The 14065-nt window shown below is 46.6% G+C and overlaps 1 protein-coding gene across 3 annotated transcripts in view; it reads right to left on the bottom strand.

Annotated features, from left to right (window-relative positions):
* Positions 1 to 1888: 1888 nt before the first annotated feature.
* garre1 (granule associated Rac and RHOG effector 1) overlaps positions 1889 to 14065 on the bottom strand; it is a 45846-nt gene continuing 33669 nt past the window's right edge. For all 3 annotated transcript variants that reach the window (XM_076286690.1, XM_076286689.1, XM_076286687.1), the window contains exons 8-14: positions 12930 to 13027; positions 11304 to 11429; positions 9989 to 11094; positions 4505 to 4670; positions 3918 to 4055; positions 2860 to 2938; positions 1889 to 2364 (exon numbers count right to left, since the gene is read on the bottom strand). In XM_076286690.1, coding sequence (XP_076142805.1) covers positions 2005 to 2364; positions 2860 to 2938; positions 3918 to 4055; positions 4505 to 4670; positions 9989 to 11094; positions 11304 to 11429; positions 12930 to 13027 — 2073 coding nt within the window. In that variant the 3' untranslated portion in view covers positions 1889 to 2004. The remainder of the gene's footprint in view (positions 2365 to 2859; positions 2939 to 3917; positions 4056 to 4504; positions 4671 to 9988; positions 11095 to 11303; positions 11430 to 12929; positions 13028 to 14065) is intronic.

The raw sequence follows: 14065 nt of genomic DNA on the forward strand, positions 1-14065 counted from the left end.
ATATTTAAGGAAAACTGAACTATGGCATACCAAATACCACCACCAAATAAAAAAGAAAAACAGTAGACATTAGGTTGTCAATTACATTTCTTTATTTTTTTTTTTTACTTTTTTTTGCATTGCTGGTACACTTGGAAAGATTCAGTTGCCAGCTCAAGAGAACAATAAGCAACATAAGCCAAGCAGCCTCTTCACTTCAACTCTCAGGGTTACAGGTCAGATTTCTGGTGAAGTCACTAGTAAACCATTTGACACAACTGAGAAATGCTAACAGTTACAGTCCAAGGTCTTTAAGTTGTCTTAAAAAAAGGCTGCAACAGTTTGGGAGATAACACAGACAAAAAGCAACAAACCCTATATTTTGATTGTGCAAAGCACAGAACTATAAAAAGATATATATTTATATTTATATACAGCAAACGATTCTCTGTAAACATGGTAAGTATGTTAGTTTTCAGAAAAAACATGGTGTCATATCATAAATACAGGCAACATTGGCATCCGCAAACATCACAAGAGTTAACATTCTGGGCCTTCATCTGCAGCCCATCGCCATAGAAACTGAAGAAACACGAGCTCTAAAACCAGCCCAGATCAGCTCGTGTTTAGTGTTTATGATGGCATATGTTAGAATGGCATATTTGGTAACCTTTCAAAATAGATGATTTTAGCTCAACTCTGGAGGAAGGGAAACGTGTGCTTTTTCACATCTGAGGGCAGGGATGGGGAAATCCAATCTGATGTAGTATGCCTATATTGTATTAACATATACAGTAATGGTATAACATGTAAGAAAATACAAAAATAAGATTAATACTGTCAATATTTGTACAAGAAAAATATTGTATTTTTTTTAAGGAACAAATGTTAAGTTTTTGTATTTAAGAGTTAGTGTTATTCTGAAGCAAACTGCCAATCAGAAATGTGTGTGAGGTGACATGAAAGGAGTGTTTTTTTGTTTTTTTAATCACACACACACAAGCGCACACACACAGACATTTCCAGAGTTTCTCAGACAAAAGGGCATGGAACTGTATCATTTGCTATGATTTCCATAACAACCCCAAAACTCCTCTCGCTAGTCACGAAGCACCATTCACCTTCTGAACAACGCTTTGGTTGGAAAATAATATTCTGCAAGTGCTATTCATATCACCATGGCACATAGTTACTGCTATATTATTTATTTTTTTATTTTTTTCCTTAGAACTCTTGTAAGTTGTTTGAAAAAAGTAGTGTATCTCTTTCAAATTACACCTCTGCGATGATTATTATATTTCTGCCGAGCCTGCTCAAAGCCTCTTAATAAAAAGAAGGTAAGTATTTATATATCATTTGGAGTCATTTACACGCTATGGAACAATATAGAAGCTGTAGTCTGGGTCATCTGACAGGAGATTTGGCAGTTACAGCTTTTAGACACAGTATAATTATCATTTGCACTGGGTCATCTTCTCCCCCTCCCCTGGACACTGTCAGCTAGGAGTTCAGGGCTCAAAGCAAAAGGGGAGAGGAGAGAAGAGGAGAGAAATGGGACAGCCATGCATGTCACCTGTTCGGGTGGCTCAGAAGCAAGTCCAGGAGTGGGTGTTGGGGTGGAGGGGGGGTGTAAACTAGGTGGCCAAAGACACCACAGTATGAGCTGGAACCGCAGTACAGGGGTAAAAGGGTTGCGGACGATCATGCGCTTTTCTCGACAGGACAGCTCAGAAAGCCGCCTTGTCCTCTAAACGCAGATGGTACCTCTGCCAAGGAAGGGAAAATACGAAACCTGCGTATACATAACCAAAAAAAAAAAAAAAAAAACACACACACACACACACAGAAAGGTAAATGTCCTGAATTTCCCCTTGGGGATCAATAAAGTATTTATCTATCTATCTAAACCCCTATCCAGAGACTTCCCCTCCTCGTGTAAGCCCTGCTACAGGTGCCAAGAGCACAAGCCCTGGAGCAAAGGAGAAAAAGGGCAGAGGAGTAGTACTGGCCCCTCTCCATGGCTGCTCAGTACTGGTGCAGATAGGAGGGCCGGTGCTCGGGCTTGTGGGGGAAGGACTTGAAGCCCTTGCTGATGGGCTGCTTGCTGAGCTGCGGAGGCTGCTGTTGGGGCTGCTGTGGCGGCCCCTGCTGCTGAGAGAAGTGGTAGCCGGACGAGAGGCCGCCGGACGAGAGGCCGCCGGAGGGAGAGCAGTCGCTGGCCGTGGACCAAACGGCCGACTGCAGCATCTGAATGGAGTCGCTCCACTGGCTGGAGGGGGGGATGTTCATCTGGTAGAGGGACGAGCCCAGGTTGGGCATGGTGTTGGTGTGGGAGGAGGAGTGCTGCCATGGAGCCTTGGGGGGCCATGTTTTGGTTTTGCTGTCCTGGAAGGGGAAAAGAGAGAGCACCATGTTAAAAACTATAAAACTATATATTATGTATATCAAAGACATGACCATGCACTCGCAGGCACTACACTTAGGGATTACTGGACTTCTCCATGGTGATGTAGCGTTTACATATAACAGATGAAGAAGCAGGACACTATAGATCAGATGTCAATATGTTGAATCCAGCCCGCAATGTCCTTTTATGGGGCCTGCGAGAGCTTGATTTACTTAAAATACAATTCTATACCACTTTAACAGAGCAGCCTACAGTGACTTTTGCGATTTGCACAAAGACAACATCCACTAGATGGCAGTGTTTCAGCGTTTTAGCCATTAATTACAGAGGTTTTCTAGTTGAGTAACAAAAACTTAAAATTACCAAAATGTCTAAGAAATATATCTGACCACAGGTCCCACAGGTGCTAGACAACACTGGCACAAAATAAACATGAAGAAGTAAACCTGAGAGGCACAGGTGTTGGCCCTTACCTGGCAGCTGTCGTCAGTGGTATGGTGTAGAGGCGGAGAGGGCAACGCGCACACATCCTGCTCCCCACAGCTGTGTTTCCTAGGCAACAGAAAGAGGAAAGGGAAAACATAGTAAACACACCTATACAATGGCATCCAGTTTATGCACAGCTGAGCTGGGGTGACACCAGAGACATAATAATCAAGGTGCAGAAACTTTCCACCAAAGATTCTCAAAAGCTTCACTATCTTTGCTTTCCATGTGTGCAGGCAGACAAGTTCTAATGCAGATATATGACCCTAAAAAACAGGAACTGGAACAGTTGCCCTAAATTGGTCACACATGGATGAGCATCCCGGCTCAGGCACGTCTAGGAACAACCTCTTATTGCTCACATAACCGCTCAATGGCATCAAGAAATCACACACAGGTTGGACAAACACACTGAAGTTAATGAACTAATGATGCATCTATATTAGGTCTTAATGGAGCTGAACTGTGCACACACCATGTACATGTATAGTTACTGCCGCTGGCTCATCTTCCAACACGGTCATAAAATATCAGACTGCAAACTCACTCTGCCCTCCAGATTTCTTCACAGTCTCTTCAAAATAGCTGTGCTTGCAAAACAGTCTTTTCAAATAATGCAGTATTTTTATCAGCCTTTTTTATTAGACATATTTATGGGGCTGTGTTGTTTTATACATGATTTTTTTTTATATTTCATTTACAAGGTACTCTGCCTGGGAGTGCACAGTGTGTTCCACTTAGTTTGAAAACCAGCCAAAAAAATCATATATTTTCACAAGTGTGTGTGTGTGTGTGTGTGTGTGTGTGTGTGTGTGTGTGTGTGTGTGGTTAACAGCACATAAACAGAACCCAACTGCTTCAAAATTAGGTTTGGACAGAACTTAAATAAGCATGAAAGAGAACCAATTTATTGCCCAACTCATAAATGTTTAGAGAAAACATTCACAGCTAGGTTAGGAGCTACAGCATCAGGTGTGCGCCCCAGTGCAGGTGTGTGAAGTCATCGCAGGTGTGTGTGTGTGTGTGTGTGTGCGGAGTGCCATACCTCCTCTGCTTGACAGCAGCCACCAGGTCTGGGCCGGAGAACATGGAGAACAGGCTGTCCCCATTGGCTGAGGAAGCCTCGTCGCTCGAGCTGGCCGAGTCACCCTGATTGGCTGACCAGCTGCTGTTCACCGCATCCCTGGTAACCGAGACATGAGACATGAGACATTATCAGCAAAGACATTTCGCACTCTCTCAACATCTTCTTAAAACATGTCATTCCTCCTCATGGACTGAATGTTCTGTTTTTACTTGTAAATGTGTAAGCGTGCCTGTGTGTGCGTGTGTGTGTGCGGTTAACAGCACATAAACAGAACCCAACTGCTTCAAAGTTAGGTTTGGACAGAACTTAAATAAGCATGAAAGCATGAAACATGTCATTCTTCCTTCTGGACTGAATGTTCTGTTTTTACTTGTAAATGTGTAAGCGTGCCTCTGTGTGTGTGTGTATGTGTGTGTGTGCACCAGAGTACAAGATACTGAGTGTAGTGTGAGTGAGTGAGTGAAAAGACTGTGTGCATCACGTTGTGTATGTATGAATGGGTGAATGGGTGTTTTGGCGGTGAGAGCGCCCTCCAGTGGACTCACCCTTCACTGTAGTACTCTGGGTGGGGCCAGGTGCGGTGCGCGTCGTCCGCTAGGGGCCAGTTGCCACGGGCGTTGCCTGGGCGGCGGATGTGCTGCGCCTGCCGTTTCTGCTGCATGGCCTGGTTGACCCCGGCGACGTAGCGGGCGAACTCTGGGTCTGAGCCCACTGGGCACGGTGGAGAGGAGGGGGGGGGGGCGAGACTGGCGTTTACATTCTGACACACTCAGCTGTTCTCCCACACAGTGCTCAGGCCACACACACACACACACACACACACACACACACACACACACACACACACACACACACACACACACACACACACACACACACACACACAGAGAGACTGTCTAGCACAGCAGAAACGCACAATGGGCCGCCAGGCAGCCAGGCACAATGGCCTCTGCTGGAATAAAGAGTTTGCTACACGGGAGAAACAGACCCGACACACTCTGTGTTCAGCAGAAAGGACCAAACCATAAACACACACACACACACACACACACACACACACACAGAAACACACACACACACAAACACAAACACAGAAACACACACACACACACACACACAACACACACAAACAGCTGTTTACTGAAACCAAATTCTGGGTCAGGACATGACCTACAAACCCATGCATGTAAAATTCTCTTTAGAAGAACCAGTAGAGATGCAATCAGAGAAATGTGTGTTTGTGCAGTGTAGGCCCATACAGCAACTCCGCCTCATCAGTACTTTAAAGCAACACCAAAGAACTTTCCCTCTGTCGCACGCACGCTATTTGTTTATCCAGCACCGGCTTTGCAAATAACAATGTCCATAGACAAGGTAGAATATGTTGCATGATTTATGAAAGTACGATGTATTGCGACATCAAACGCAAGTCAAATTTGTAGTTTCTTATGTCTCATTCAATCGAACTACAGATCCGCTACCCGATCTGGCAAACTTACATAGTGCGGTTATAGCCGATAGAGGGCCGCGAAGCGAATGCAGAAGTGCCGTTCACCCTGTTACAAGTTGATGAACTACTGAAACGATTTTGGAAACATTATTTTAAGGTACAAAAAAACTCTTTGGTGTTGCTTTAAGTCACACCTACACACTCTGAGGAACATTTCTTTATCCTCTGAGTCGGAGAGCAGGCTCGTCACAGGCTCCTACTCGTTTGGGATATCAAAGTAGCCCTTGTGTTTTGTCTCATGTCATAACTGACTAGGGTTGGGCATCGTTTGGGTTTTATCCGATACCGGTGCTAAATCGATACTTTTAAAACGGTGCCGGTGCCGAAACGGTGCCTGAACCGGTACTTTGTTTTTAAAATGGTTTAAATTAAAATGGTCTAAAGCCTGAATTGCTTTTTTTTATTGATTTGACTAAAAAAAAATTCATTAAAGCATGAATTGCTTTTTTTTATTGACAAATTTGAACATGAAATTAAACTGTTATATTCAATTTACTATCAATATCTCATTGCTCCTACGAATAATACATTTAAATGTTAAAACAGCTTGCCATGCATGCACACACAATGGTAAGCTCTGCTTTCAAGTTTACCCAGTGTAGGCGGTTTGCCATAAGGTATGTTAAAACCGCTTGCCATAAAACTGCCAGGTCATGGACAACGGCATTTGCAAGCAAGCTAATCTAACTCTACTTTCCAGTTAATTCAGTGTGTTCCCAAATGCTTTTAGAAATGTCATGTCTTAACCCATAACATGCAGTAGTTTTGAACATGTTAGGCTACATGTCGGTGTTGAAGTGTTTAGATTCCCAGCGCTAGCCTAGTAGGCATTTTAACAGCAACTATGGCTATGCGCTAACACCAGTCAGCTGAGTTTAATTAGCGATAACATACGGAGATGGCCTCTTTGACAGCTCAGTGACATCAGGTACGTAACCTACATATTTATGTTTTTGCCAGCTAACTTTTAACATGATCTTCATATTCATTGTGATGCTATATGGGCCTCGTGCACATGAAAGATTAATATCATGCCATAACACACCGTGAAATAAAGTTTTCACCTTACAACTTTGCTGATAACATTTCAAATAAATGTCAGTTGGCGCATTAGCAAGGATATTGTGTAACGTATAGGCTAGCCTACTGTTGATGTTGTTTCATAGCCTTTTGTTTGTGTGTAGTTAGGCCCGATTTGACAGGAACTCGCGATATCGCTTTAAAGTAGCAGCTAAGCTACTTTGGGCTCACGCAAGCTGTCAAACACTGTCCACTCGCCTATGTGGTGCACCCCTCTGGTTTATACATCCAGTGTTTATCAAATGTTAGCTAACTGTATCTGGATGTGTTGCTATCAGAGCAAGACGTTAGAGATGGGGCATGACATGCAGTGATGCCTCGTATAAAAAAATATATATATAAAAAAAAACGCTATTTAAGCACCGAAATCCACGTTGTTATTCGATGCAGTTACTACCGTTTGCGTTGGCACCGGTGCCATATTAGAACAGTGTTTCGGTGCCCAACCATATAACTGACCCGTCCAAAGATTTAATAGATGAACTCTGCCTCTAAAGACATCCAATGGCAAGATCTATAGCATATCACAGTTTGTTGACCGAATAGATTTCCTATGTCCACAACTGACGTGCACCGTTTGAGGACCATCTAAATGAACGAATGAGGATACAGTCGAGCGAAGGGCTCTATGCTCTCCTGTTCTGATGAGGCCGAAAGCAGATGCTCTTTTCTGGCAGGCCCCAGCACCATCAGAGGAAACAATGGGCCGGGCCCCAGCACCATCAGAGGAAACAATGGGCGGGGCCCCAGCACCATCAGAGGAAACAATGGGCCGGGCCCCAGTCTGGGGGTCTCCGTGCGAGCCCCGCTAATGACTGCAGTGGCCTGTGGGGAGTGTGGGGGCGCAGATAGCAGCGCTGGTGCACAGGGGGGATCTGGAGCTGCTCTCACAGGGCCTGTGGGGAGTGTGGGGGCACAGACAGCAGTGCTGGTGCCAGGGCTCTACACTAACATTCTTTTCCAGGAGCACTTGTGCGCCCAAGTTAAAAAATGTAGGAGCACAGACAAAAATTTGGGCGCACAGTCAGTTCTGTACTTAACTTACATATAATCTAACATTACACTCCAGCTAACAGTTAAACATGCCAGTGCACCAATTGCGAATATTAAGAATGACTGACAACATTTAGGCTACGGGAAACAGGATTTTAAAGATCAGTGCCTACTTTATTTTCAGTCTGTTCTATTTTCCTACATTTTGTTAATGTAAAATAATATAATACATTGCCATTTTTGCATTTAGCCTGTATATCAAGTATCCTGCCAAATGTAGGCTAATTTATTTATTTGTGAATCCATCTGTAGCTAATATGCCAAATATGCCCATGGTGACCTATCTGACTCGTTACAGTATCGTTACAGCCCTAATACTGCCTAATACTACTACTAAAACAGTCCATTTTCTCTTCCACAAAACCCAACATAGGCGATCAAGGATGTATATTTTTTTATCCTTTTATTTTTTATTTGAAATATCTGCATTGATGGGGGCAGTAGGCAAACGTTAGGCCTACTTTCGTTTTGCACTTCAGCTTGTATTCGGTGTAAACAAACAAGCATGCGTGGAAGCCTAGAGTTGTCAGTAGCGTTCTACCTTTGAATAAAATGGAGTATTACGGGAGGCTACTTTTGTGCCTGTTCGCTACAGCTATATTTTGCATATTGCAGCAAATACGTCAACTGGGCTAAAAGGCATGTTAGATTACCTTTCCTTCTCTCACTGCATTCTCAGAATCTCATCCTGTTCCTCCTATATCCGATGAATTTGGTGGATAGAAGCACTAATTTCTTCAATCTTTGCATCTTGGCTGGCTAGTCTAACTTTCCGCTTTTTCTGCGCGCTCTTGGATTTAATAGAAGCGACTACTAGCGAGTCACAACGCGAAACTGCTAACGTTGATGGGAGGTGTAGTTTTTATGCTGCATTTGCGACGTGATTCTATGGTTTGCACCAGTAATGTTTCTCGATGTTGCGTGTATTTTGTAGACAAATACCGACATGGTTAGAAGTCATTCGCACCAGTGCGCCTAAATATTTTTTTTGCACTCGCACGCCATCATTTTTACTCGCATGTGCGAGTGAAATGGGCGCACTGTAGAGCCCTGGCTGGTGCACTGGGGAGATCTGGAGCTGCCCTCACGGGGCCCGTGGGGAGTGTTGGGGCACAGACAGCAGCGCTGGTGCACAGGGGGGATCTGGAGCTGCTCTCACGGGGCCTGTGGGGAGTGTGGGGGCACAGACAGCAGCGCTGGTGCACTGGGGGGATCTGGAGCTGCCCTCACGGGACCAAGTCGTCCAGGTGAAGAGACGGCGTCAGCAGGGCTGCTCAAAGGCCCTGCTGCTGACTCAGGTCTTAACGCGTGCACACGGCCATGCGGGACTCAAAAACACACGCGCACACACACACACATGAACTCTCTCACACACACACACGAACTCTCTCTCACACACACGCGCACACACATACATGAACTCTCTCTCACACACACACACACAGATATTAACACATATGGACACACACACACACACAAGTATTCAGGCACACAAACACACAAAATAACACCGATGTGAACATGCACATGTGCACATACAGGATGCATGAAATATGAAAACATGCATGTGTGCACACAAACACATCTATGCAGACAAATATGAATAAACAAATCCAGGAACATCAGTGCAATAAACATAAGCAGTTCTGACTCATGTTGAGTTCTGAGTGACCATGCTGCGCAAATTTGTTCAAAACCGCTGCATTAAAGTTAAAGTAAACTCTGCTAAGGTCTAAGACTAAACTAAGTTAAGTTACAGTATGCAATCAAGCAGTAGCCTTATCTCAAAGCTAACGTTAGAATACTGTTTGGATGTCAAGTTTAGAATGCTTACTTGCAGCTGCTTGTATTACTCATGCAGGGCTCATTTTATTGACTCTGTTTGCAAAATCCAGATGGAAATGGAAAAGTGTTTTCCAAGACTCAAAAGTGCTTGTCCAAAGGAGAAGTACGAACTGTTATTTGAACTACGTTATGAATTGCATCCACACATGATTCCCACACGAACGTCTTAAAATGACTAACTGAAACTTTATTGAATGCTACCTCTGACTAAGAATACATTACTTTGCACTTGTAGTTACTTGCACTTCAGTCTTTTATTTTGGAATCGTAAGAGCAATAAACATATATTGCAATGTTAAATAATTCATGTTTTTTCATTCAGATATGTAAATAAACATGTATAAGTTGCTATTAGTGAATTAATGGGGAGATAATCTATAATCGAATGGAAATCTAATCGGACTGAAAAAATGAATCGTTAGATTAATCGATGCATCAAAAAAATAATCGCTAGATTAATTGTTTAAAAAATAATTGTTTATCCCAGCCCTAGTTCTGACTTCCTGTATGTGTGACCTCTGACTGTGGTGTGGGGACTAACCTGCAGGGTCAAAGGGCAGCGTGTCCCCTAGCACGTTGAAGACGGCGGAGTCGCTCTGCTCGCGGTTGGGCCAGGTGTTATTGCGCGGGCCCTGCGGCTTGTTGCCCAGCATCTCGGACATCATGCTGTCCATGTAGGTGCTCACCAGCCCCAGGCTGTAAAGGTCGGAGCTCAGGTCTGGCAGCCCCGGGGCTCCCCACTGCCCCAGCGGGCCCATCGGAGACAGACCCCCCGGCGGGCCCTGTGGAGGGGGCTGTGGGCTGGAGCCCCCCAGCCACTTGCTGGCCACTCTCTGCTGGGGCAGAGCCTGGCCGGGGAGCTGAGGAGAGGGCTGCTGCTGCTGCTGCTGCTGCTGCTGTTGCTGTTGCTGCTGGCTGATTGGCTGCAGGAGGTGCTGATAATACTGCAAGGCCTGCTGGGAAGGCTGCAGAGGCTGGGGCTGCTGGAGAGGAGGTTGCGGTGGCTGCTGCTGCTGCTGCTGCGGTGGTGGTGGTGGTGGTTGCGGCTGCTTGGGGAGGGTCAGCTGGTGCTGCTGCTGCTGCTGAGGTGGCGGCTGTGACTGCTGGGGCGGCAGGGGTTGCGGGGGCGGCTGCAGTGCATGCTGGGAGCTTGCTGGGGGCTTGATGTCGGAGGCAGAGGCCGAGGCACTGGCGCCAGACGAGGGCACAGAGTTCCTGCGCTTGACCAGCGGCGAGGCCTGCTGGGACTTGCCCATGTTGAAGCCGGAGAGGAAGTCGATGACGTCCTGCATCTCCTGGTCGGTGGGGAGGTTCATGCCCTGCTCGTCGGGGCCCGCGCCGTTGGCCAGCGGCCCCTGGGAAGGGTCAGGGGGTCCCCCGGAGAGGCCGCCCAGCTGGAGGAGGCTGTGCAGCCGGCCGTCGGCCACACCCGGCGCTTTGGGAGGCTTGTCGCCGGGGCAGCGTGACGGGGTGTTGGGGATGGAGGAGGCCTTGCGCGTGAACTTAGAGGTCAGCTTAGAGATGGTCTTTGGGAGGCCACCACCACTGGACGCCTTGGAGCCGTTGCCGGACGGCAGGTCGACATGGGAACCGTAGTCGGGGCTTTCGCGCTGCAGCTGAATCTGGATTATGGGAAGAGCCTGCTCCCTATGAAGACACACACACACACACCTATAGAGTCAGGCTAGTGTGCATTACTCTGTGCAACTTTGTAGTTTATGCGACTACACAAGGGTCTGTTAGGCCTCAGATTTCAATTGTGTGTGTGTGTGTGTGTGTGTACTTCTACTCCCTGCAGCACAGTGTGTGTGTGTGCGTGCGTGCGTGTGCACTACTCTATGCAGCACAGGACTCACTTGCGCTCCTTCCAGCGGTTGAGGTCGTAGATGGCCGTGTAGAGCACGTCCACCAGGCCCAGCGTCTTCTCTGGGTCCAGGCTGCGCTGGAGCAGTGACATGGTGGCTGGGTCCTCCTTCAGACACCTGAGGGGTTTAGCACCACACAACACTGCTCCATCAGAAGCTCACCAACACACACAACCACACACCGCACAGCACAACTGTGCCAGCTGGCCAAAAACAGGCGACTGCACTCATCCATAGAAAACTATATATATAATGTGGCTAGCTATGACTTCAGCTCACCTCACAAGGCAATCAATCAATCAGATTTATTTATATAGCATGTTTAAACATGACTTGCATCAACCAAAGTGCTTTACAGAGACCGGTGGGAAGCAAACATATAACAAATAAGACAGAGGCAGGCCATACAAATACACATCATAAAGCAGACCATACAAATACACGAAAGAGACGAGTAAGAGAACAAGCAGGGCTCTGGTCAAGATGAATGGGGAAACGCTAGAGAGAAAAGGTATGTTTTGAGCTGGGATTTAAAAGAGTCAACTGAAGGGGCGAATCTGATGGAGGTAGGGATGCTGTTCCACAGTTTGGGGGCTGCGACAGCAAAGGCACGGTAGCCCCTGTGCTTGAGATTGGCCTTCAGCTCTGTCAGTAATCGCTGCGTGGCCGATCTAAGGGACCTAACATTAGAGTAGGGGGAGAGGAGGTCTGAGATTTTCCATTAATGGCTTTGAAAGTAAAAAGAAGGACTTTAAAATCAATTCTGTAACGGACCGGAAGCCAGTGGAGGGAGGCTAGGACAGGGGTGATGTGGCCTCGTTTCCTTGTGCCTGTTAACAGTCTAGCGGCTGCATTTAGGACTAGCTGCAGGCTCTTGTGCCTGTTAACAGTCTAGCGGCTGCGTTTAGGACTAGCTGCAGGCTCTTGTGCCTGTTAACAGTCTAGCGGCTGCGTTTAGGACTAGCTGTTAACAGTCTAGCGGCTGCGTTTAGGACTAGCTTTTAACAGTCTAGCGGCTGCGTTTAGGACTAGCTGCAGGCGGGACAGGGATGATTCAGTGATGCCGGTATAGAGGGAGTTGCAGTAGTCTAGTCGTGATGTGATGAGAGCATGAATTACCCCTTCAAGATCTAGGGGGTTGAGAAGGGTCTTAATCTTTGCAATATTTCTGAGTTGAAAAAAGCTGGCTTTCACCACTGCGTTTATCTGCCTGTCAAACCGGAGTCAAAAATGACACCCAGATTCCTAGCATGGGGCCTAGTGAAGTGCTGAATGACACCCAGATTCCTAGCATGGGGCCTAGTGAAGTGCTGAATGACACCCAGATTCCTAGCATGGGGCCTAGTGAAGTGCTGAATGACACCCAGATTCCTAGCATGGGGCCTAGTGAAGTGCTGAATGACACCCAGATTCCTAGCATGGGGCCTAGTGAAGTGCTGAATGACACCCAGATTCCTAGCATGGGGCCTAGTGAAGTGCTGAATGACACCCAGATTCCTAGCATGGGGCCTAGTGAAGTGCTGAATGACACCCAGATTCCTAGCATGGGGCCTAGTGAAGTGCTGAATGGAAGGTGAAGCAGAGCTGAGCGGCTAAAGAAGTCCAAGTGTGCCTTACCATGTTGATGGCACCTGCACCACCACTTTGGAGCCCTCAAGTGTGATCTGGGGTGCGTAGGCCTCTCTGTTCTCTATCTGAGCCGTGTCCACCACCACCTATTACCCACATGCACAGAAAGGGAGAGAGAGCGAGAAGTCAAAAAGTAATAAACATCACGTGTGGGAAAGGGTGTGGGGATGGAAACAGTATCAGCACACATCACATGAGACTGACGCTCTCAGGAAACACATGTACTCCCATGTGACACAACGTTCACTCCCTCCCCGCTCTCTCCGACACAAACGAAACAAACCCCAAACTTCCTCCTACCCGCAGTAGTGACCTGAGCATAAAGCACATCCTACTACCCTGACCGGGGCCCATCGGCCTCCTTTGCGTTAATGGCTTTGCTGTTGCTAGGATAGCTGCCCCTCCTCCATGGCAACCGTCTCCAGGTCTGGTCTAACACAGGAAGTCAATGTAGTTCTGTGACAGAGGCCAGGCGTAGCGGCCCCACCGCACTCACAGAAGCACAGCCGGTGGGGAAGCCACTTCCTGTCCAACAGGATGCGGGGCGTCTTGTTATTTTTAGAGCAGGTGTATCCTTGCAACTCTGACACGAGGCGGTGCAGCGCACACACACACACATAAAAACACACACACACAGACGTCAACACACAGGACATCAGGGCCACTCTGACCAGGAGGCTACATAAGGCCACGGGAACAGGGCTGGGAGGAGAAACTCAGTGGGAGAGGGTGAGAGAGGGTGAGAGAGAGAAAGAAAGAAAGAGAGTTATGTTCCATCAGTGTTCATTTCCTCTATAATGCGGACCAGAGGGGGAGTGACAGAGGCCAAAGCATCCACTCACAAAGTCACTTAACACATTTCCATTTATCAAAGCCAATTATTCAACCTCCAATAACAATATAACAATTAATTCAAAGAGACACACAAGGCAATTGTTGAGCATGTTAAGGTTGGACAAATTGGCTGGGTTGTCTTTTCAATGTTGTTGCTTACTACATTTACAGCAAACATCTCTATCAATGCAGAGAAGCAAAAATCTCAGTGCTCCACATTCTACACAAACCTATTGCTCAAATTCTGTTTCACACCTTTACAAAATAAATTCAAAACATTTAATATAATC

This window comes from Alosa pseudoharengus, unplaced genomic scaffold (assembly GCF_046254945.1).
Source record: "Alosa pseudoharengus isolate Yale_2024_CS ecotype anadromous, Long Island Sound unplaced genomic scaffold, YU_APseudo_1.1 YU_APseudo_1.1_scf_16, whole genome shotgun sequence".
Classification (NCBI taxonomy): domain Eukaryota; kingdom Metazoa; phylum Chordata; class Actinopteri; order Clupeiformes; family Clupeidae; genus Alosa; species Alosa pseudoharengus.